Raw genomic sequence first — 25,236 nt, 5'->3', positions numbered from 1 at the left:
AGCCGAAACTTGCGAAATTTGCCTCTTGTGCAAATATTTGCAGCACTGGCATTGGGCGGCAAATTTAAAAAGGCAGTTTAAATGTTTTAGCATTTAGAGTTTAATCGATTATATGTACCGTGTCGTGTCTGTGGTTTCAGATTCAGTTTTAGATTGTTGCAACATTTGCAAAATTGGAAATACAAACACACATTCTTGTTGGGGGCTGTGTATACATACAAATTCGATGAGCAAAAATTGACAAGGATTTGTTTTGTTGTTGTTGTTTGTTGTTCTTGTTGTGTGGCAGTAAACAGTTTTCTGTAAATGTTTGGTGTTTATTGGGTTTTTATTCTCTATAGATACTACCATATAATGAAACAATGTTTCTTCTTTATGTTGAATTGCTGCTGTATATGTTTGTTTGTTTGTTTCAGTTTTAATACAATAATTACATATTAAAGTTTTGCACTATACGCTAAACTGGAAGGAATGATTGCGTTTTAATTGTTGGACATTAACTTAACAAATATTTTATGCATATTGTACTGTTTTAAACATAAGGTGTGAAGGGGTTAAGGGTAGGGTAGGGTAGGACACAATGGATAACAATATAAATACGTATTAAAATAATTAACTAATAGTAGATAGGAGTAGGGGGTAGTGGGTAGGGTGCACAGTAGTTCAGAGTTCACAGAGAGTATGCGTGGGTGACTGAGGAGGGTTGGGGGTGGCGGAAGTTCAACATAAAAATTCTTTGCGCACTTAAATTCTATTTTTTTGTGTTTAAACATAATTTTGGTAGTTTTTGGCTTAAACTAGTTGCTCGTTTTGGTTGTGCCTAACATTAGTAAATACAATACACACCCAGCCCCGAGTGGGCGCCACTTAGATGCTACGCTACTTAATGATTATGATGTGGGGGGGGGAAGAGAGAGAGGGTCACAAGAAACAAAAAAAAAAAAATAGTAGAAGGCAGGGCGGTCGTATCCCTACGCTTCGGAAATTAAAGCTTTGTATGTTTGACCGTGTCCGTCCAGTAGTTTTGTATTGTCATCGCCTCCAGCGAATTGAGAAACGAATCATTGTCCAGGCTGTACATCTCATCGGAGTTGTCCTGCAGGAGAGACAGCGACAGCGACAGAGACAGAGACAAAACAAAGAAGCATCAAATAAAATGTGCACACAAAAATAATTCGTTATGCTAATTTTGGTTGACGAATCCTTACACTCACCCGCATGGTGCTATCATCGATATAGACACTGGAATCGGGTTCGCTCAGTGCCTGCGGCTTGTTCAGAAACCGTCGACGGTAGAGCACAATGCCAATGGTGCCCACAGTGCAGCAGATGCCAAAGACAGTGAAACAAATGGCCGAAATGGCGCCAGCATCCAGGAAATATGTACGCTAGAAACGATGAAGTGTGAGTGGTGATTCCAACTGCTGCAAGAAGGTGGACCCGCTTGGCTCACCTGTATGGCCAGTGCCTCGGATGAAATGTTACCCTCCTCGTTGGCCCCATCGTAGCCATCGGCCACACTGGGCGCCGACGAGGCCGAACGCGTCAGCAGACTCTTTGTGTCGCTGGAGAAGTTAATGTAGCGATTGATGTGCTTATATTCGGCGGACAGCACCTTCGATTTGCGCGAACGATGCTCGCTCTCGGCGCGGCGCAGCTCCTCCTCTTTGTTGGCGTTCTCCAGCGTGAAGGGCGCCTTCTCGCCATGCTCCAGCTCCAGCTCATCGGACAGCCATTCCGTGTTGATTTTCGGTGTTGAGGGTGTGGCCGATGATGTCAATGGTGTTGTCACTGTGGCAGCAGCCGCAGCCCCAGCCCCAGCCGCAGCGACAGCAACTGCCATTGCCACACCAGTTGTGGATGCTGCTTCTGTGCTTGCTGTTGTTGTTGTGGCAGCTAATGAGGATGCAGAGGAGGATGCGCTGGAGGATGTGCTGGCTGCTGTCGTTGTGGTTGTTGTTGTTCTTCTTGTTGTTGTTGTGACTGGACTGTTGCTGCTGCTGTTCAGCTGCATTGTGGGCTTCAAAGTGCTGCTGCCGTTGCTGCTGCTGTCATTTGTACTGCCAAAGGAAAGCATTAGCAGCAGCCAAAGAATTATTTGATTTTTGTAATCCCCGCCCTTACCTTGTGCTACTGCTAAAATTCGTAAAATTGTTGAGCTGCTCGGAGGTAAAATCCGCCGAACGCTTGAACTCGTACTGAGCCACAGTCTGCTGCACTTCAGCAGCATCTGCCTGCTGCTGCTCCTCCTGTTCCTCCTGTTCCTCCTTTTCCTCCTGTTCCTCTCCCTCATTTAGCAGCAGATCCTCATGCTGATCTTCCTCATCCTGCTCCTCATCCTCATCTTCATCAGCGGCATAAACAGGCGTCACAGCAAGCGCCGCTGCAGCAGTTGTTGGCCTATTGGTCAGATCCATGATGTTGCTCTGCGTGGCCGTCGACCACGTCTGGCTGACTGTCGTCTGGTATAGCTTGGTGGTCTGCCGCGCCACAGGCTGTGTCGCCGCCGCCGCCGCCGCCGCCTCCTGTTGTCTGCTGGGATATGTGTGGACATGGCTGGACAGCAATTGAACTGCAAGCGAATCCAAAGGGCATATTCAGGCCGTAAATTAAGGCAAAATTTAAATGTAGTCGCTTACCGCTGAGGCAGGTTATCCAGAACCAATGTGACCACCAATAGAAAGTCATGATGCGATCCGTTCTGTGATCTTGCGACGACTGTTGGTCCCCACCAGGAAACGCAGCAAGAGAGTGAAAGAGACAGAGAGAGAGAGAGAGAGAGAGGGAGAGCATTAAGAGAGGATGAGTCAGTGGCGCATGGCCAGGAGGGTACTCCACGAATCCCCATAAAATATTCCCCAATGTCCGATGAAGTCATCGAAGTTGCCTTTTCTTTTTTTTTATATTCGAAATTTTCGGTTTACATTCTGCGAAAAACGAGTTTGAGCAGGAAGGGGAGGGGGGTACACGCCAAAGGAATTGACCATTTTTGGGCTGCAACTCAGAGACAGCTCCACCCACCCGCAGGGATTGCCAGCCTCAGCCTCAGCCCCTGCCGATGGTCGACGACTTTGGGGCTGGCACTGCCACTGCCACTGAGCTCAGACACTCACAAAAGTCTTTCCTTCCAGTCAGTCGCATCTTCTTTTGATTATAATTTCCATACCATTTTGGGTAGGGGTTGGGGGTGTGGGGAAGATCGTGCGACCCACGCTTTTCGGGCCATGCCAAAATAAGTTTGTAACTGTCTTAAATGGCTTTGGCCAACTACTCCCACTCGAGTGGCGCTGCCTCCTCCTCCCACCCCCCGGGCTCATCCATCCTCTCTGGGGCTTAATTGTTTTGCCGCTTTTGTTCTGGCCAACAAGACAAGCCAACAAAGGCAGCACGCAAAAAAACAAATAAAAACGTAAGAAACAGCCAGAGAGTGAGAAAGAGAGAGAGAGGCGAGATGCGTGTGTATGCGACTATGCGGATACCCCGCAACAGCTACAGCAGCAAGCAACTGTCTGCATTCAAAGTGGGTGAATCGCATCAAAGAGCGCATGGAATATGGGAAAGTCATTAAATTAATTAACATTCGAAAAGGATTCTTCCATAAGAAACTAAATATGTCTGCCTTTAAAAGCCACTCAAAAATAAACCCCAAATGCAAATAGAATTTGTATATTCACATTATAAAATTCTACCAAATATAAAATGTAATCGTTTATTTAAATTTAAATTAAATTTTATTGAAATTTAAATTGTTTCAAACCAATACAAAGATAGGGCTAAAACTTTCCTACTTCAAAATTAAAATTTATTTTAATCTAAATTCAATTAAAAGAATAAAATCAATGAAAAGATTTGTCCAACCAAAATTAAAAAAAAATGAAAAAATTCTGCACATAAAATAATTTCATTCAATAACTAAAGCCAAAAACGATGACTAGGCTCTCCTCCCACCGCCCATTAGTTTTAATGTATGTACATGTGTACAACCCTTGGCATGCGCTCAATATACTCTGCATTGGTGTGAGAAGATTTCGAGGGTAGCCAACAAAATTAGCATTCCAATTTTGGTGTCGGGCGGACGGCTGTGAAAATACAATTTACTTGTAGTTTGTCGGTTTGCCACCAGACTTTTGGCGATTCCGTAAAGCCAGGGAAACACACACAGCACCAAAAACCAAAAACAAAAGCAAAAACAAAAACAAAAACCAACAGACAAAGAGCTTCCAAGCCCGTCCTAATTTGTTTGTGCTAAAAAAAAACAACAAAAACAATAACAACGAAAAAAAAAACCGAACCTAAAAAAGAGAATGAGAATTTTTCGCTTAAACGTTTGTATCTTTGTTTTTTGGTTCCCCCCTTCCCCCCATTTATTTGGGTTAATGGAGGGGGCTGGAGTTGAAGTCTTAGCATCTTAAGGGACCTACAGCGACCCATAAAAGGTGCACCCACCCGACCCCCCAACTGCCAAACTGAAGCCCTGATTAATATTACGTATACGCCTTTAAGCTGGTTGGTGGGGCACGCACACACATAATCGTAATCTCGTATGGGGGGTAGCATGAGGCGTTAAAGGTCAAACAAACACACAGTGGCAATAATTTGCCCGCTTGCCTGCTTTTGTTTTATGCTTTATGCTTGTAGGTTTTTATGTTTTTTAATGGTAATTCGAGTGGGCCATAAAGCAAAAGCCAAAGCCAAACAATTGTTTAATGCCCGACAAAAACAAATACAAAAAAAAGCTAAAGAGAAGTCACAGTCGGAGCCACAGTCGGAGCCACAGTCGGAGCCACAGTCGGAGCCACAGTCGGAGCCACAGTCGAAGCCACAGTCAGAGCTGGCAGCCACAGCCTCTGGCAAAAGTTCTGCGAACCATAACGAATGACATCCATAGACACCCCCCCCCAAGCCAACCCCTTGAGGCAGATGTTCTTCTCTGTGTGGTGTGTGGTGTGTGGTGGGGTATGTAAATCAGCAACATCAACAGCAGCATCGTTAAACAATTTACCCACAGATGAGAGAGAGATGAGATGAGATGGGATAATGAGCGGCACACAGCCACACAGCACACATACGAGTTGTATCTCTGGGGCACAAATATTCAGTCATGAAATTGGACTCAAGGCTGGGCCCTGCAGTATGCAAAGCATTTCATAATAACCCCCAACCAAACAAAATGAGAAAAAATTAAAGAAAAAAACAAAAACAAACAACAGAAACAGAAACCAAATGCACTTTCATATGCCCCATAAAACTGGAGCAAGTGCCGCCGTCGGTCGCCACATTGCAATTAACACAAGCCACAAAAGCACACACACAGAGGCACAGAGAGACACACACACACTGACACAATCATAGGCAAGAAACAGCATAAAGCCAAAGAAGGTAGCGACTATGCAGACTGGGGGGCATACACTTTCCTGTACGAGCTGATCATAATGCAGGACTAAAAATATTCCATTTAAAAGACAGCGTGACATGTGACAATACTGTTACTCAGTGTTGGTAAACGTTTGCTTAGTGCAAGCAATTGAAGGAGCTGCGCCAAAACGATGTCTGTAGCAGCATCGCAGCTGAATAATATTTAATAGTCATAAACAATACTTCTACAAATAATAAATTATAATAAAAAAAGTAATGTTAAAAAATAATAAATAATAATAATCAATAATAGTAAAAAATAATAATTTTTTGGTACATAATAGTTATAAAAATAATAAATAATAGTTATAAAAATAATAAATAATTAAAAATAATTATTAATAATTAATAATAAACACTGTGCAACAGCAAGCACAAAATAATTATTATATTGCGGATTCAGATGCATTCTCATACATCGAATTTGCCATGTAGCGCCAAAACCGCCTAAAAAAAAATTCCAAAAACCACAATAAGTAATAATAATAAATACAAAATTGTATGGCCTGAGCATAGGATCTTAAATTTGCATGCGTACAAAAAAACTGCAGATATAGCAAGCCAAAGTTAAAGTGCTCTCACATTTTTAAAGTTTCTTCAACTTTAACATTTTTTTAGAACTATTTTGTGGGGCCCATTTTAGATTTAAGCTCTTTAGTGGCATTAATGTAGGCAGCCCAACTTTATTTTACACCAAATAAGGCCACAGGCAGAGCCTCAAACTGATCATATTCCCAAAAGGTACAGACAGAGCCTGCAAATAATCGTATGGCCAAAATCGTATTTATTTTGCCTGCCCCCCGGGCAGAATGTCTCTCAAAATGTGGCATACCCCGGCCCGCCGTGGCATAATAATTACAGTGCGCTGAGAGAGTGAAACGAAAACGAGGCAGGTGCAGGGTGTATGGGGCAGGGTGCAGGGGGCCGGGTGCAGTGGCAAAAGCAACCTTCAAGTGCAAGCGACAAAAGCAAAAATTGAAAAGGCGTCGCCGTCACAGCAAAAGGTGCAATAATTAGATGCAAACCAGCCACAAGGGGCATGCGATGGGAAAGTTCACGCTCACTTTCTACCACACTTGTTTGCGAGAGCCCTTTTCGAGCCTCACTCCACTTGTGTCTACGCACAGAAGTAGGCCCTTGCCTTACCTTGCCTTGCCTTGCCTTGCCCTGCCTTGAAATGGACTTTGGAACTGGATCAATCGAAATAATCCAGGCAACATAGGAGCCATTGACATGGCCAGTTGTTCGTTGTTCGTTGATACGCCCCGAGATATGTATAACCAAATTCAGTATCGTTTCCAAATTTCTATTGAAAGGAACTTCGGAAAATAGTTCCCACAATTTTTTTTTTCTGCTCCTGAACAAATACAACTAAAATCCATAACTTTAAATTCAACACACAACATAAATTAATTTTTGTTTCTAAATTTCGTTTTTAAGTTTTTTTGATTTTTCCGTACTTGCATCGTGCATTCTCTCATGTGCTTTCGACTCGCTTCAATTATGGCCAATAGACTGGAGGAGAGGGAGAGGGAGCGGGATGAGGAATTCCCTCCGCCCGCGCGACGCGTTCAGCTGCGTTGCGGCTCAGATGCCCCAGATGCTCCATCGGGTTCTACCACTACCACTGGCACTCAAACACTGTCCAAGGTACGTATTGCTCCCTGTCCATGGGTGGGACAAGTGGACTTTGAGCATCCTTGTATTGGGATATTTTGGGGACAACAACAATGAACATCTGCCCGCCCGCTTGCACACAGCTGTGGTGCCCGACTGCCCAGTGCGTGGACTTCCGCTACCTCAAGCAGGAGCTGCACACCGCCGAGGAGCAGCTGTTCTTCCTCAACGACCTGAAGAAGCAGTTCCGGTGCGTGCACTTTGATGTGGAAGTGCTGCAGGAGCATCTTGAGGCCCTGGAGCGGGCCGGCATTGACACGCTGAACTCTGTGCAGGAGTGCATACTGATACACAAGAGCAAGCATAACACCGCCGCCATCGCTGCCCAGGGTGACACGCAGGACAATGGCCGTGGACGGGTCGGCGGCGGGCCAGGATCATACATCGAATGGCCGCTGCACTCGCTGCCCAAACTGATGCCCAATCTGCGAGTTCTCAGCATCCACTGCAACATTCAGGTGCACTTCATTGAGCGCTTCACACAGCTGGAGCTGTTGTTCCTCAATGCCGGCATCTCGCAGGGCGCCATAACGGGCGTCTTCGAGCGCTGTCGCCAGCTGAGGAAACTGATCATGTTGGAGGAGTGCGACACGCCCCTGGATCTGAGCGGTGTGCTCAAGTGTCCCAACCTGTGCGTCATTTCGGTGCCCGTCAGCATATTTGCGAATCAGCGCGAACTGCTCGCCACCTTGCCCAATCAGGAATTCATTGAGTTGACCCACTGCGGTCGCAACAGTCGCCTGACTGTCGACTGCCTGCACACCATATTCGGCCTGAATGCCCGTCACATTGCGGGCATCCAAATGGACTGCAGCTTTCTGGAGAATGGTGCCCAGGGCCTGACGGGCATGGCCATGGGTCGTCTGAAGCGCGTCCTTAATATCCGGCTGATCAATTGTGACTTTCAGGACGCTGCCATTGACAGTCTCGATCTGCCGGATGTGCAGTGTTTTATTGTGCTGAACCGATGCCGCAATGTGACCAATAATCATGTGCTGGGCATGCTGGAGCAATGTCCGCGGCTGCGGCAGCTCTATGTCCTGGGCGGTCACCGGCTGACGGGCACTCTACTGCATGGCATCTGTCGCCTGCGCAGCGAGCACAATCCCGGCTATCCATTGAACCTCATAGTGACCAACTGCCAGACACTCCTCCAGAATTACAACTCATTGGTGAGTGTCCCACCCCCCACCCAGCCACCTTCTACAGAGATATCCCCCTCCCCCCGTACAGTACGCGGAATATTGGCAGAGCAAGCAGAACATTTTACAGGTTGAGTGCTACAACGGCGCCCAAAGCCTCACGACTGATGTCCAATTGTATTTGCGCGACACCCGGCCAGACCATGCCCAGCTGCCGCCACATGCTTCAATTGTTGACTGACTGACTAGTGCCCCCACGAGTGTCGCCAGCGAGAGCCCATAGATAATATTTTGGAGTTTCAAATAAAGTAAAGACAATGCCCGATGTCTGTCACAAACAAACACACACCAAACACACACACACCTGTGTCTTTTGCTTGTGCAATTTTCCATGATTTCTATTTTGGACAGAGGCTTTTCTTTGTCTCGCTATTCACTCTTTTAAGCCCAGCAAATCACTTAATTTGGCCCAGCCCAGCCCTGCTCAGCCCGCATTACACGTAAGTGAAATTTCATTTGCAGCCACAATTAGTGCCCCAGGGGCGGCACTGATGTGTCCCAGTCTCTGCCACATGGCATGCAAAATGCATTCAATTGAAGAATGAATGTAGTTTCAAGCGGAGAAAAGCTTTGGTTTATCTATGTTTAATTTGGAGATTAGAAGAACCCTCTCGTTCACTCCCATTCCCTGCCATCTTGGCTATTAATTGTTTCTGATCATTGGGAGTGCTTAATGCAGGCTTAGAAATGTCTCATCTTGCAGCGGACACTCTTGATTATTCGGACAGGGCACAGCTCACCTCACAGGTTAACTGAGTTATCACCTCAGAAAATTACAGCTGCTGCCTATAGACTCCTGTAAATTGTTTGAAATGGAGCAGCAATTCCATAGAAGGAGCTGTCAATATTTATCTCTCACAGCATTTTGGGTGCTGCATTTAAAGCCTTATAATACATGCAGGAATCCAACACAAAATCCTTAATATATAATTTAATATATATAATATAATATAAAATAAAATATAATAATGAACTTAGTAAATTTCTGGCCTGTTTTTCCAATTAAAAAACATAAGCCAAATCTGTTAGAGCTTTTAATATAATACATATATAATAAAAAGCCTGCATTAAACACTCCTAATTATCAGAAACAATTAATATAATATATATAATATATTTAAATATTTAATTTTAATTAAATTTTTAATTTAATTTTTAATTTATAATATATATATGTAAATATTCTGTGAATACATACATATATTCTTTATGTAAATTTTTCATAAAATTCGTTCCATTGAGCGCATTTACCATTAAACATTTACCATATTCCCTGCTGCATTTTCTTCATCTACCAAAGTTGAGTATATGCCCATTGCTATCTTTATTTACTGAATTTCTAGTTCAATAAATGATTCATTAGTTCTATAATTTCAACACATATTTATTTATTCCTTCTATTTAATCATTTCTACTGGCTATTCCCACAGCATTCCCAACGCACTCCCTTCAGTGTGCTGTGGCGCGGAGTTGGAGCTTCTTTTACAATTTGTGCTGTTCGGTAATAGTAATTAGAAAACGAAACACTTTTAGCTGCTGCTGCCAAACAATTGGCGAGCGCTGACAAGTCTTTTTTTTTTTTTTGTTTGTTCACCCATTCCCCATCGTTTTTCGTAAGCCTCTTTCTGCTGCCCCTTTTCGCGCGTATATTTCACTTTCTTCTGGCTTACGAATTGAAAAGTGAAATTCACATTAAAAATTCAATTCAATTCAATGCCCAAACGACGGCAAACAAAAAAATAAAGGCTGTGTGTGTGGGGCAGCAGGCAAACATTTAACATTTTATTTTGTTTTATTTTGTTTTGTTTGTTGGTAGAAAGAAATCCCTTTGCCGATTTCAAAACATTTATCTGAAAAGTCTGAAGTTTTTGTTTTACATGGGCTGCGGCTTGGCCTGGCGCACAAATGGCGGCTGACGAAAGTCGAAGGGGGAGCGACGAATGACCGGCAGGTCAGCCTGCGAGCGGGCGTCGCCTGATGTGGAGTTTGTGGAGTGTCGTCGTTGGCAGACGCCTTCGGTGTTCGAAGTGCGCTGTTGAGTCGACAAATTGTGCGACGAATCGCTGTCCGAATTGTTGTCCGAGCTGTGCTCAGAAATGGGCGATGCTGTGGTTGGTGTCGGTGTGCGCCATGTCCAAACCGCAGGATCAAAGACGGCCTCCTCCTGCTCTGGTTGCTGCTTGATCAGCTCTGGGCGACACGCAGCATCCCTCGGACCTATGTCCGGTTCGATCTGTTCGATTTCTGTGCGTATCTGTTGGATAGCCGCTTGCAGGGCATCCAGCACCTGTCCATCCGCCGTCCGTTCGATGGCATTGCGCAGCCGTTGCTTCTGCTCCGCTGTCAGCGCACAATCTGCGCTGCGCTTTATGTCATAGACATCGGCATTCTGTGGATTCGGTGTGATGCCAATCATGCCGAAACTTTCAAAGATCAAATTCACACAGCAGGTGTCCAGCGGTGTGCTGTCCCTGCGCCCCCTGGGCACCGGCATCAGCTCAATGGTGGATGAAGGACCAAGCGGTCCATCTCGGGCGATGATGCGAGCCGTCAGCGTAGTCACGGGCTGTGGCTGTGGAGCAGCCGGAAAACTCTTTTTGCTGTTCATTGGCATTCCTGTTGCGCTGGTCATGGTGCTGGCATCCTTGCTGCTGTTCTGTTTGAGCGTGCTCAGCCACAGCATGTCCTTCATGCGCACCCAATGTGGCAGCAGGGCCTGCGCCATGGCCGACTGTTGCTGCAACATGGCAAATGAAGGTTTCATCTGACAACGCCTTGTGGCCGCCAATCCCAATCCCAGTCCCAGTCCCAGTTCCTGTTTCTCTCTCTGTCTCGGACCCTGTTCCTGTTTCTGTCTCTGTCTCTGCTCCTGTTCCTGTCCATCTGTGAACATCTGTTGACTGTTGCTGCCACCATAATTACGCCAGTTATCGCTGCGTTTGGCTCTGGGCTGCTGCTGCCGCAATGCGTGGCGTGGCTCCCTTGGTGCAAAGTGATGGCGATTGCCCAGCGAGCCACCCGAGCCACGATACGGCTTGTTGCAGTTGCTTGTCTCCCCATAGTTGCGCCAGACATCGTCCTTACGATCGCCCATCATGCGGTGTCCATCGCGTTGGTTGTGTGCTGACGGCGACGAATGCTGCTGCTGTCTGTACATTTTGCCTTGACCTGGGGGCAGGCAGCAGTGGTATCCATTACTCCCTCCTTACGCGTATTGCACCCATAAAGCCTTTACCTAATTTACGCCTTTTTGTTTTGGGCTATTTTCCTAGCCGTAATCCCTTTTTTGCTGCTCTTTTTCAGCTTAAATTTTAATTGTTGCCCAATTTTTGGGCTGCTCTGATTAAATGCTTTCTTCGGAGTGAACTATTTTACTTTTTGACACTCCCGTTGACACTTTGACACACAGCACAGCACGACATACATTAGTATCGAACAGATGGGAATAGTTTGCTCGCAGCAAGCCGATATTTGGGGACGATAGCTGGGCGCATGCATCGAATCGAATCGAATTGAATCCTTCTTGGGCTTTGCAATCAGCTTTCGGCTTTCAGGGTTGTTGATCCCATCCGATTCGATCCAAAAAAAAAAAAAAAAAATTGCGCATATTTACGCAATTTTTTCCGCAGCAAGCACACCACCCCGCCCCGACCCCCCAACAATGGTGAATGCCGCAGAAAATGCGAAGATTTCCATATGCCATAAGACCATATAGCATACATATGTACATAATCATGTGTGTGTGTGTGTGTTTTTTTTTTTGTTTGGGGTCTCTTTTCATATTTGTGCTTCAGAGTTTTTTTTTTTTTGCTTCTTCTGTTTTTCCTATTGTTAGTGGCATCTCGGCACTGTAGCTGTTGCTGTTGCATTGTTCGGTGTGGTGTGTGGGTGGTGTGTGGCATGTGGATGGAAGCTGCAAATCGCAATTCACAATTCGAAATTTTACAATTGCAACCGGATATGGTCGCACAAATTCCGAAATCTCATTCCCAACCCCAAAAGCCAAAACTATGATTTCCATACATATTTTTCCACTCCCCTCCCCTACCTTCCCCTCCCTTTTACGCTTTTCCCTCTGCCCTGTGGATGTGTGGTACTTACAGTTTTATAGTTGCGGTTCTTCCTACTTTTCTTTCCGCACTTTCCGCACTTTACGTTTTCTCTGAGCGATCTCTGGGCGCTCGCGCTGGGCTCTCTGGGGGTTTTCCCCCTCTTCTTTGCCACTCACTGGAAGTGGCTGATGTGTCCTGCGGTTCAAACTGCAAGATAAAATGGTTGAAGATTTTATATTAGAGTATTTATAAAGATATTGCTGCTTTCAGCATTAATAAGGATATGGGCATTTAGAGCGGAACACTTTTGGGATGAATAAAGTAAAAAAAAAGAACAATAATAAAAAGAAAGTATAAATAAAAATACAATCAAAATAAAATGATTTTTTATATGACAAAAAATCCTAATTGCTGAATGAACTCCCTAATTAGCCCTAAAATATAATGCAACAAAATGGATTTTTTTTTGGGAACTTTGAATTAAAATAAATTATAATTAAAATTATGAATTATAAAAAAATGTTTACTATTATTAAAAATATCGAAATCAAATTACTGATTGCTGTTTTGTAATTGATCAATCGATTAGATTATTTAATTTTTTTTTTTTTTTTATTAGGCTTAGGTTGGGAGTCAATAAATAAAAAATAAAAATCTATTTTGTTTTTATTGGCTCTTAGTTGAATGAAAATACATTAACTGAGGCAATGATTGATTAAGAATTTCGTGCCTTGATTTTGGTTTTGATTTTACCCAAAAATTATTTATCGTTGATTTAAAATTGAATTTTAAACAATTTCGCATGGTAAGAATTATTGGGGCTTGGGGTTAAGAGAAGACAAATTAAAAATGTTCTATGGTTTATTTCTGATGGCTTAAAAAATAAATGACAGACAGAAGCTGGAGCTTGGAGTTTTTTTTTACGTTTTCTACGTCGCTGCTGAAGCCCTGTGAGATCTTTAGAACTTGAAACCGAAAAAAAAATGTTATTTTGGATGGGCAGGCAGGCACATGGCACGATGCTTGGTCTTGGCAGCTGCTTCGCTCCACTGCGTCTGCGGCTGCGGCTGGCTGAATCTGGCTTCTGGCCGCTTGAAAGATTCAGATTCAGATTCCCCTAGCCGCCCTGCCACCACCGAAAAAGATTCAGTTACAGCATTTGAGGGGCAGCGTCGTAGCTGCTGCTGCTGCCATGGGTTTTTGGTTTTAATCAAGTTCGGTTTCTGGCTACTGCCAGGGCTAGGGCTTTTTGGTTAATTATAAAATTATTATATGTACATAATTATGATTATAATTCACTGGGCTGAGTCGAGCGACGATTACGACGCTCGTATTTTTAATGCAGTTTGATCTCCGATCTGTCTGTCTGTCTGATCACTGACGCCTTGGGTTGGGTTTCTTATGCAACCTCACCAGAGGAGGGGAGGGGCAATTAATTGTAATTTGGTTCACAGAAAAAAAAAAATAGCGACAGAGAGAGAGAAAGAGAGAGAGGGATACGAGATATGAGAACGTGCTCGAGTGTAACGTGTGCCTTAGCAGAACTTCTCTTTATAGCCATATACATATAAATTATACCATATATGTACGTATATATGTACATATATAAATCACAAGATATTGAAGGCCGCACCCAATAATAATTGCTCGTAACGTAATGTTCGTGTTTTGCCCTTTTCACTGGCAAAGAAAGTGACAAACTTAAATATCTGTAACCGTGTTTTTTTTTTATTTTGCCCCGGCGCTTCTTGTTCTGTTTTGCTTATTTTTCTTTTCCATCCACATCTATGGTACGTGCCCCGTGTGGCAGAGTGGCCAGAGTGGGTTGGGTGTTGGGCCTATTGAGGTCAGCCGTGGGAGCTCACTGCCGATTAGCTCTGGCCCCAATTTCAATTCCAATTCCACTGCCCCGCGATGTTTGATAAGCTCAGCGCCACACCACCCGCAACCCAAAAAAAAAAACGTCATTGGTTGGCAGGAGTTGGGGGTGGGTTCTGATTATTTTGACCAGAACACGAAACTGGCAAATGCATTGACCGCATTACAAACAACTTTTGAAATGTATTTAATACTCACAAAAGGAATTTCTATTTTAGCCATTAAAATGTTAAGCAAGAAATTAAGTTCTTTAATAAAGCTAAAATAAAATAGCTTTTAAATATATGCATTTGACTTGTTTATTTATTTGATTCCAATTAGTTGGATTTTATTTTATATATATTGATGTTTTAATTTTATTTATATTAAGATCATTTTTGTATTATTTTTGAATTTTTCTTAATTTTTGTTATTTCTTATTTATATTCAGTAGTATTTTATTTACTTTTAAATTTTAGTTTTTTGTTAATGAATTTATTATTTGTTTTTTAATTTTAATTTTGTTAATGAATTTATTATTTGTTTTTAATTTTAATTTTGTTAATATTATTTATTATTTGTTTTTAATTTTAATTTTGTTGAATTAATTTCGCAATATTTCCCCATTTAATTGTTTTTCTCATTCCCACATATTTTGATTTACAATGCTGAAACGCACTGTTTTTGGACACTAAATATGTATAACAAAACATGTGAGTGATTTGCCAAATCAATTTTTTTTAGCTGACAAATGAAGTCATTAAGCAGCAGCAGACAGCAGCTCTCCCCTCTTGAGCTACAGCTTCAGCTTCCTCAACATTTTCTTCGACAATTTCCCATCGCTCGTTTCGGTTTGTCATCTTGTTTGCCCCATGGTCGAAAAACCCGCAACCAGAGAGAGAGAGATCCAACCAGAGACATCGCTGCAAGCGTTCGTTCAACTTGTTTGGCGCATTTGCAAAATACTTTGCGTCTGGCACGCCACATCCACACATCCACATCCGAGACCAAATTCAAATCCGAATCATCATCATCCATAATGATATGGCCAATATGGCCAAGGCATGGGGCTGGAGGAGTTGGGTGCCATCGGGGGGTGCTGCCAGTTAAATTAACTTAAAGCTCATGCTCTAAGCCTCAAGTTAAGCTTAAACTATGTGCAAATGATCACACGAAATAAAATAAAATAAAACAAAGCAAAAACATACGAAACTACGAATATTTGGTAAATTTTTAATAACCATAATTAAGTGTTTTAAACATGACAGGAAATTGCATAATTAGTTAGCTATTTGGTAGCCCCCCCCCCACCCTGTCTGTCCTATACCCTGCACCCCATTCCAGATCTCTTCCTCTTCATTATGCAAATACTTGTGCCCGAGACTGTCCCACTGCACAGAGTTCTACCATATAAGTACGAGTATTTGCCCATATATCACGTTCACATGGCAATGAGAACAAAAGACATTGACGTCAGAGAGTGGAGAAGCCAAAACCATGTAGAGCCCGAGCCCTAGCTATAGATTCTGTAGATTCCATTTGAATGCAGAAGAGCTGCCAGCTGGATATTCAGTGCAGCATTTCTCAGAGGGGGAATCATTTCCAGAGAATAATTTATGGCAGATGAAAGCACATCGAGTGAGGAAATTTACTATGCACAGAAGGAATAAAACTGAAATTATGGTGGCGAATTTGCTTGTCTATTTTTTGTGTCCATTCACTTATGGGAAATTTGTGCAGTGTATCAGCGTCATTCGAGGAATCATTGTGCCTGAAAAAGTGCATAAGTGGAATCAAAAAATATATTGAATATATTTATGCTTGTCCAATTATGTTGTAAGAGAGGCAGGAATTAATAAAAAAAATATATAAAAAATAAATAAAAAATAAAAATAAATAAAAATATAAACAGAACACCCTTTGGGCTGGCAATCTATCAAAAATTGATGGAGAATAGTGCTGGACTTGTGATTTTTGAAATTAAATCTAAGGCATTAAAGGTACAATCGTGCCTCACAAGAAATAAATAAATATAAATATAAAGTATGCCCAACATTAATCTAAGAATTAATTGATCATTTTGGGACTACTTTATACTATACATACATACATATGTATGTATGTACATACATATGTACATATGTACATATATGGAGAAACCCTATAGCCAGTATAGCGGAGTCAGCCGGTTCTAGTTATCGTGTGTTCCCTGTCAACATGCAGCTTTATTCGGCGCTTCTCTAGCTCTCAATTTGTCGCTTTGATCAAAAAGAAATGGATCAACAAATTGAGTTAAAGGGCGGAGCAAAGGAAACCAGAAAAACAAACCAAATAATAACAAAATAAAAGCAAACATAATGTGTCATTAAACAAATAATAATACAAGCAACAATTGCCAGCATACAGACTCGAATTAAGGGTCATCTTATTAGCAACATTTATTTTGTTTTTCATTATTATATATTAATTAATAAATATAGGTATATATGTCATATCTGCTATAGGGACAGAAATGTGCAGTAATATTTTTGAGAAATAAAAATTAAATTTAAATTTCCCAGGACCAGTGCCATTGTTGTCTGTTTATTGATGAATTTGTTTGATGGGAAAAGATACACATCCCAGAGTTATATACATTCAAATGATTATGGAAAAACCTTTCCATTTGCCATCGTTTTTTTGTTTTTTTTTTTTTGTTTTGGGGCAGACAATGGCTGCTGCGTATCCGCATCCCCACCGTCTAGGGTGGGTAGGGTGAGCAGGGGGGGGCCCCGTACACTTTTACTTTCGAGTTTTTTGGTTAATTGCACTACTTGGACAGCAGCAGCCAGCAGGCAGCAGCAGCAGGCGGCGTCACTTTCCCAAACACACAATAACAGAAGCAAAAAAAAAAAAATTAAAAACTAATAATAACAATATAATAATCGCATTTTTCTTTTGAATAGCACACACAGCATACACCACTCGTCGTGAGTGTATTCACTCCTTTTGTGAGTGAAATTCAATTGGCTACTGTGTTGTGTGCAGGGGGGGGGTGACATAATGGCTGGGGAGTGGGCCGCCCTGCAGAGTGTCCGGCTTCCCTCTCCCTCTCTGCTCTGCTCTGCTCTCTGGCTGTATGCACGGCGGCTCCTTGTAATTAATTATTGTACAATTAATTGTGTGATTAATCAATTTGCCATCTCATGTGGTGTGGGGAATCATAATGCGTTACATGATAATAAACAGAGATAATTGGTGGGGGGCATGGAATGGAAGACCAACACACAACGAAGAAGCATCAGGCAGCAGCAGCAGCAGCAGCAGCAACAGCCACCCGTTCATTAGATGATAGATAAATATCGTATCGCATATCTGCAGTTCCTGTTTGCATTTCCTATGCGGATGTAAAGAGGCGAGCAGTGGAAGCGGCATGCAACCAAAGGAACGAAGCACTTCCTTCAATTTATCATGCATTGGCCTACAAGTCAACAAACATACATACATATATTCTACATAACTAATAGAGACTTGGATGCATTGTGTATATATATTTTATTTTTATTTTTATTTTATATATATTTTATTTTAATTTTATTTATTTCTATTTAATTTTTATTTTATTTTAAAGAAATATATTAGGCGCCATTATGCAATGTGCAATTTAGCTAGAGTTTCTATAAATTCTGTTTGCTTTAAATTCGTTTTTCTTAGCGCATCAAACAAAAAAGGAAAAACTAAAAACAGCTTTGCCCCGACCTGCCCCTCAGCTTTGCTAGCCATGCATTTCTCTTGCAGTTTGTGTGGCATCCACACAGTCTACAGCAAATAAGTATAAAAGGTCAGCCTTGTGCTTTGAGGGGCCCGTCCGTCGGCTGCAGCATTTATGCTATTTATAGCTGAGCCAAGGATATGGATATGGATTCATTTCAAGGTCCCCCTGCCACAAAGAAGCAAACAAAAGCAGAAGAGTGGACTGGACTGCTGGAGAAAATTGTGAAAAATGCTTTGGCATCATTTACGAAAGAAAAGCAAGAAGGAAAACGCAAAGAAAAGCCACTCAAGCGACACTTTTTGCACGCGTTCCGCTTTTCCGAAATAACGAAACGCACTTTTACATAAGACACTCCAACAACAACAGCAACAAAAACAAACTTAATAGTACGAGTACGAGTAGGGGTAAGGGTAGGGGTACACATATTTTTCCAGATTGATTATGATGCGACACCGCTCCTCTGCTCTGTACCCGCCCACCCCACGTGCCTATGTCTGTGCGTGTGCCAGTTAGCATTTTCCAAAATAGTTTTATTTTCTTTTCTTTTTTTTCTTGTATATTTTTGGCTTGCTTCCAGGGCATGTCGTATGACAAAAACGAAAAGAAAATAAAGATCAAACGATGGCAAGATATAGATATATATTCCTGCGGTAGTTCAACCTCAATCGAATAAATCGTGTATGAGGAATAGAGCACTATTTTTTTTTAATACCAACAAGCCATTTAACTTACTCAAAGAAAGTGAACAAAAATAACTTAAATCTTGCTAGCTGATTGAGCAAATCTTTTCAATGTTTCCTGGACAACAATAATCCGCTGATAAAACGGCCTTCACAGCCAATAAAATCCATTAGAGCACCTTTCGGGTGGATCTTAAAGAAAATTAAAGAAAAATATTGCTAGCCAACAAGGCACAAAAATGGAATTGATTTTAAAAGTAAAAGTAAAATCAGCATGGTACTACATTGATTTAACAATGTGCGGCAAGCTGGTGGTAGCAAAATTCATAACAAAAAAATTGCGAGTGCCACATTAAAATATTCAAATGAAAAGTTTATCCAAAAATTAATTAATTAATATAAGCATTTAATCTTAATTTTGTTACCTAAAAACAAAATTGTAATTAAAAAGAAAAGTTAATTAAATAATTTATTTTAGTTCAGCTTTTATTTGAAAGTCCGGAAAACCAATTAATCGATTATTTATATGGATCATGTAATAGGTAAGAGTAAGAGTGAATTTGGTTGCTGGAAAGGTTCCAAATTGTTTCCTCGTATCACGTATTATTCCCGAAGTGACTGGAGACGGGGGGGACGGCGGGCGGCGGGACACATGCAGCGCTCAACATCCGCTCGAGCAACGGGTCGTATGAGTAACGTCAATTCAATTGACAGTTTAACAACAAATTACACAACAGAGATAGCAGAGCACTGACGCAGCAGTGCAACAGAAAGAGAGAGCGAGAGAGAGAGAGGGCCAGGCCAGGCCAGGCCAGGCCATCAGGGGGTCAGACAAAGCATAGATCGAGAGCCCAGTGGGGCGACCTCATTAAATGCTGCCCGAGTGGCAAATGTAAGCTAATTATTTTTCCCTCTCGATTTTTCCAGTATTGTTGCATTTTTGCATGCGAATAGCTACGGCCGATAGCTGTTGTATAACCCCCCCCATTAAGGGTGGCATGGGTAGGGGCATGACATCACACAACAACAAATAGCAGCAAAAACTAAACTTAATGCAGCCTACACCCACAGCAGCTTTGCGTTCATCGATAAATGGGGGGATTGGAATGAAAATTAAAGCAAAAAAAAAAAAATAGAAAAATAAAAACGTCTTGCCATAAATTCGTAATCGAATCTCTGGCTGCACCCCGCCTCCCCCTCCCATTGAGGCATTGCGAGAGTCGCAGGTGACAAAGCGTGTAATTTATGCAAAGCCAATCAAATCAATAACAATAACAATAAAAAAAATGGTCCCAGAGTCCCAAGTCGCGCCCCACCTCCCCAAACCATGTTAAGACATCAAGTGGCTGCCCCGCGCGCTCTATTGTGCCTCCGATGTGACAACACAAAATCCGCACCAACAAAGGGCACACAAAACAAAGTAAAACAAAAAAATCAAAGCAAAGCGAAAAAAAAATAGTTAAAAAATTAATAATAACTTAACGATAATGGAAATTGTTTAACTGTGAAAAAAATGCAACTGCATCTGCAACTGCAAAACCTTGCAACGGTATTTGCAGCGGCATCTGTGGCCAGAGCCAAGGCGGCTCTTTCCCATAACGATAATTATATATATTCGTACATATATATTTGTTTTTTTTTTGTTTTGTTTTGTTGTTTGGCATCTGTTTTCGCCAGACGGCCCAAGACGAATCATCTCCTCCCCGGGTACATTGTCATTGTCATTGTCAGAAGAAAACGCAGCCAAACGAATCATCGTCCGAGTGGCTGGGTACTGGACAGGGCAGAAGGGAAAAGGCAATATTGGAACGTATTCAAGATGTCATATTCCAAATTCCGCAAATTCCGAAAATTTACTTATTTTATAAGTCCTAAAAGTTTGATGCTGCTGCCGCTTTATGCTGCACAATAACCTCAGCGGAATTGAGACAGAAAAGATCGCTTGACTTCTTGTTATTATTTTTAGCTTAATTATTGGCGTGTTTTCTTTGTTTTTAATCCCTGGCACATCTATAAACTGCATTCTCGCGATGTGTACTCAACTATGGCTCTTGCAGGAGCTGCTTTTGCATAAAATATCAAATTACAAGCAATTGGAAGGTGTTTGGTCGAGGCACCTTTAGTTTTAAAGTGATTTCTTGGCTCAGTTAGTTTGCATTACTTTTCCCAGCCTAAGCTCGCCTTAACCGTGGGTTTAAAATATTTATAAATACATAGATTTGTTGGCTTATTTAATAGTTAAAAAAATCATTAAATTTCGTTTTTTTAGTGTACGCTAAAGCTGTTATTATATATTGTATTATTATTATTATATTATTATATTGTAGAATTTATATTTTGTATTTTGTATTTATTCAACAAGCCAAGTATTAAATGATCTTCTTCGGCGCATAAAAAGCCGTTAGATAATCCATATGTACATATATTGAAGGTTAAAGACGTTTCAAATCTCAATGGGCTGCTGCTGATCGATAGCTTCTGTCGGTTCCTGTTTATGGTATTCCCCAATGCCTGCTACATACATACCAATACCAGTATTTGCCATTGTTTTCTTGGTCTTAATAATGGATTGACTGGGGGGGGTGGGGGGTAGGAGAGACTCATAAATTTTCAATTTCTGGCTTTTGTGAATTGTTTGTGGCTGACACAATTTCGCTGGCATTTCGCAGGCATTTCATTTGGTTTAAACAATTTTCGCATGCTTCCCGCTCCCCGCCGCTACCCAACCATTCCGCCATTCCATTCCCCATTCCCCATTCCACATTCCCATTGTGCGTTCAATAAACTAAACTATTGTTAATGTTAATCGGCTTGTTGTTGTTGTTGCAGTTTGTTTCTTTTGTTGTTTCTGCATTTGCAATCATTGAAATTTTTTCTGAATTTTTAAGTTGTTTTGGCTGCATCACAAAGTACGATATTTGTGGCGTCTCCATTGTGTGCGTGTATGTGTGTGGCAGTTGCATTTGGGTCAATGGGTGAAATATATATGTATGTATGTATGTATGTATGTACATATGTATGGGGAAGGTCTACCTAGGAGATGCCCGCCAGCCACAGTTTACAATCTGCAGAATAAGCACAAAAGTGGAAGGTCAAAAGGCGACGGCGACATCGACAGCGACACGATCAAACACGATCAGACATGTTCAGACACGATCTTCACAAGTTCCACGAATATTCCAAAGTCAAGTTCAAAGTCAGTTCAAAGCCACAACGAGAGATGGCAACAAGGAAGCCGCACACAACCAACAAATGCAAAGATCAACAACTGTAGATGGGGCAGAGGCACACAGCTGTTGAGTGGCACCTGCCACCCCCCTGCCCTTCGCTTGGCTGTGAAACGGAACCACTCTTGAAGCTTCGCGCCGCTGGCAATCAATCCACTTGACTCCGCGGATCATTCCATGCTGTTCAATCCGTTCATCATTCACCCTTCGCACGCGTAATGTTTAATGTTTTTTTCTGTTTCTGTTTTTTTTTGTTTTTTTTTTTTTTGTTTAAATATTTAAGTGCTGAGCCACTCCTCCTACACACCCCCCAACCGCAACCCCCCCTAATAATATGTTTTCTGGCCAGGCATTGACATTGGCCTAAATTTAATAAAGTTTTTTGTTTTGTGGTTTCGTTTCAAACACACACACACACAACAATTCGTTCGGAGGCTTAGAATTAAACAGATGACGCTGCATGGGATTGAGGGATTGAGGGATTGGGCTTGGGAGATGTGACACATCTGGTTCCGCAGAAAGCTTTGATGATTTCATTTGTGGTTCTCCCTCTATCCCTGTCTCTCGCTTTTTCGAATTTTACAACTGATTTTGGCCAGAAAAAGTGCACAATATGAGGAAGTCGTTGTGCCACACGGGCGGGCGGGCAGTGCCAGAGGCGGTACATGCCGTACATCTCCCCTCCATCTTTGTATTATTTTTTTAGCAATAACCAAAACAATAACAGAATAAATAAGCGCAGCTTATATACATATATGTACATACATCATTTATGATGCGACTAAGGGCCGCCCATCATTTAAATCAAAATAGTTCAATAAAAGCACAAAATAAATAAAATATCAAAGAAATGTATTTAAAACAAAAGATAATGCATTAAACAGAAAGAAAAAAATATATGAATAAAAAATTTGTTTTTCTTTTAAAATAATATGTAATAAAATATTTAATGTATCAAAAGATTATATTAATAACAATAGTCAAATTTTAGGTACAAAAAAAAATTAAGTTTTGTAGATTTCTGTTTGAAGTATTTTTTTGCGAATAATTCATAAATTTATAATTAACAAAATTAATATTTCTGCATTAGTTTTGTAGCACATTGTACAGAAATGTAAGAAAAAAAGTGGACTTTTTCCCTGTTCCGCATGTTTTTTTTTGTACGCAACAAATGTTACTGAAAGAAACCCCCACCCAGTCACCATGCCAACGGATAGACTTGTTTGTAGCTCGAGTGTGCTACCCCCAATCTATGATTCTGTACAATAACAGGGTATCTTAGCTGAGACAACGGTGGCGCAGAGCCGACACAGAGGCCTATAGAGCCAGAGCGGAGGAGCAGAGCAGCTGATTCAGCGTCTCTCTGTTGATTCTACTTAGCGTGTGGCCCCCAATGCCCGTTCGTCCAGTCATAAACTGGTTTAACGACTTGCAAGACTATAGAACAGAGAAACAGGGAGAAGTGTGTGTGTGTGTGTGTGTGTGGTAGGGGCGGGGGAAGTGCGGCAGGTAGCAGCTGGCCGCTGGCCCTGCCATGTCCCATGTCCATTTTCATATCCATTCGCATTTCCAATTTCAGCTTCAGATACAACAACAACAACAACAACAACTATGTATGATATTCAGACAATTGAGGCTGCACTTGCACTTGAAATTCATTCTGACCGTGAGTCAGAGACCCCTATCCCACCCCGCCCCCCCGTCAATTCAGCCAACCAATCATAAATAGATCGAGAGAGAGAGAGAGAGATAGAGTCGTCCTACCGCTGTCTACAAGTTCCTATTACCGATAAGATAATAGTAACAGCGACCGGTAAAAGATAACTACTGCTTAGTCAGAGCCCACCCCCTCCCCCACCAGACAAAGAGAGCGGGGCAGAGCGGGGAAGTGAGAGATGCAATAAACAATAAAAAATAAAAAAAAACGTACATGGAAGCATCAGAATCAGTGCATGGCAGTTGGCAAAGTGTAAATGATTTAATATACAACCGAGGCACACAGACAAACAGGCAATTGCCAATCCAGTTAAGAAAGGCAGCTAACTGTAAAGAAAAGTGCCTGTCAGCCAGCCAGCTAGCCAGCTGTAGATAAAATTTAATCGCTTATGATTGTTCATTGCGATTGTTCCATATGTGTCTGGGTTTGGGATGGTATGACATGGAGTGGTGGGGATAAGCTCCATTTTTAGTGGCAAGTGGCAAGAGCAAATCGATCATTTAACACCCCACAGAGAGACAGAGAGAGAGAGAGAGAGAGAGACGCTGGGCTGGGCTGGTTGCCTTGCTTCTAATTGGCAAAAGCCTCGCTTTGGCTTTGGCTTTGGCATGCACATGCATGCTCGACTTAAGATGTCAGTGTGTGTGTGTGTGTGTGTGTGTGTGTAAGTGTTCGCTCTCTCGCTTAACGGTCGTTTATTACGAGCAGCTGTAAAGCTGCAATCGGGTGTATCGAGTACCCCTATCTATGGAGCACCTGGAGCAAGGACCTGCTGCAGCAGCACCCCCCCATTAGCATTGCTCTCCTTCGTTGTTGTTTGAGTTTTGCTTTATTGATTTTTAGCAGCAGGCTAACCAGGCACAGACGACAGGTTCAAACACGCGCACAGGCACGCACGAGCACGCTCGGAAACGGGGGAGGGGGGGTCAAAACACACCCTTGGCTGTATCTGTATTTTTGTTGTATTTGTATTTGTATCTGTATCTCTGTAGCCCCTGGATACCAAGACAGTAACAGAAACAGCCTACAGCCAGAGTTAATTAGGTAAAAGGCGGCTCGCCTCGGCACCAAAATCAGCTAAGAACGCACAGGGACAGGGTCCTTATACATATATTCGGGCGCACAAGGATATCAGGCGGGGGGGAGGGAATCTAGTTACATCACGTTCAAATGCGATTCATTTTTCGAAATGGAACTCACTTTGTGGCTCAGCAGCAGTTTATTTCGGCTGTTCGTGTTTAAACAATATTGCACACCAGGCGCGCGACACTATCAGGCCACAAGAGCACGCAAAAAACACACGGCAAAAAAATATAACACTCAGCTCTACCTTGCTGCGGCACGAACGGTATTCCAGCGACTCACTCGGCGTAACGGGCGGTTCTGTGGCAAACGACAGCTAAGCGCCATCTGTTGTTTGACTGCGGCCAGTGCCAGGGTATAACTATATTAGGTGGGGCGCCAAATCAGAGAGGCTGCCTTTGTTATTGCAACGATATTGGATACCAAATCGAAAGTGAGGCCATAACTAAGCTATAAATACTGGAAATAATAATAATACTGGGGAAAGTAAACGGATAAGCATGCGTTCATACAAAAGTATATGGTTTTGATATGTAATGGACTGCCGGAAATAAGCCCCTCACTGAGCTGAC

General features: G+C 42.1%; 2 protein-coding genes across 3 annotated transcripts; one reads left to right on the top strand and one right to left on the bottom strand.

Moving 5' to 3' along the window:
• Positions 1-312: 312 nt before the first annotated feature.
• Positions 313-24,981, bottom strand: LOC111065266 (serine-rich adhesin for platelets). 2 transcript variants are annotated; one of them, XM_022353348.2, is made up of 7 exons: positions 24,782-24,981; positions 12,396-12,553; positions 2,640-2,718; positions 2,125-2,572; positions 1,454-2,060; positions 1,209-1,388; positions 313-1,096 (listed from the first exon to the last, which is right to left on the bottom strand). In XM_022353348.2, exons 3-7 carry the CDS (start codon positions 2,686-2,688, stop codon positions 986-988), a joined length of 1,395 nt encoding a protein of 464 aa, XP_022209040.2. In that variant the 5' UTR covers positions 2,689-2,718; positions 12,396-12,553; positions 24,782-24,981; the 3' UTR covers positions 313-985. The 2 variants fall into 2 exon arrangements, with proteins under 2 accessions (XP_022209040.2, XP_022209041.2); XM_022353349.2 differs by having other exon boundaries at positions 1,215-1,388.
• Positions 6,684-8,679, top strand: LOC111065265. The gene is made up of 3 exons (XM_022353347.2): positions 6,684-7,065; positions 7,176-8,264; positions 8,326-8,679. The coding sequence occupies exons 1-3, from the start codon at positions 6,895-6,897 to the stop codon at positions 8,473-8,475; spliced, it is 1,410 nt and encodes a 469-aa protein (XP_022209039.1). The 5' UTR covers positions 6,684-6,894; the 3' UTR covers positions 8,476-8,679.
• Positions 24,982-25,236: the final 255 nt, after the last annotated feature.

The sequence above is a fragment of the Drosophila obscura genome, unplaced genomic scaffold (assembly GCF_018151105.1).
Source record: "Drosophila obscura isolate BZ-5 IFL unplaced genomic scaffold, ASM1815110v1 contig_73, whole genome shotgun sequence".
Classification (NCBI taxonomy): domain Eukaryota; kingdom Metazoa; phylum Arthropoda; class Insecta; order Diptera; family Drosophilidae; genus Drosophila; species Drosophila obscura.
The sequence above is the reverse complement of the archived record's forward strand: the minus strand, read 5'-3'. Positions and strand labels throughout refer to the sequence as shown.

Coding starts and splice junctions, on each gene's coding strand:
- LOC111065266 (XM_022353348.2), bottom strand. CDS start 2,688: ATGACTTTCTATTGGTGGTCACATTGGTTCTGGATAACCTGCCTCAGC. Junction 2,061..2,124: donor AATTTTAGCAGTAGCACAAG/GTAAGGGCGGGG, acceptor TTCCTTTGGCAG/TACAAATGACAGCAGCAGCA. Junction 1,097..1,208: donor ATAGCACCATGCGGGTGAGT/GTAAGGATTCGT, acceptor TCTCTCCTGCAG/GACAACTCCGATGAGATGTA.
- LOC111065265 (XM_022353347.2), top strand. CDS start 6,895: ATGTGCTTTCGACTCGCTTCAATTATGGCCAATAGACTGGAGGAGAGG. Junction 7,066..7,175: donor GCACTCAAACACTGTCCAAG/GTACGTATTGCT, acceptor GCTTGCACACAG/CTGTGGTGCCCGACTGCCCA. Junction 8,265..8,325: donor TCCAGAATTACAACTCATTG/GTGAGTGTCCCA, acceptor CCCCCCGTACAG/TACGCGGAATATTGGCAGAG.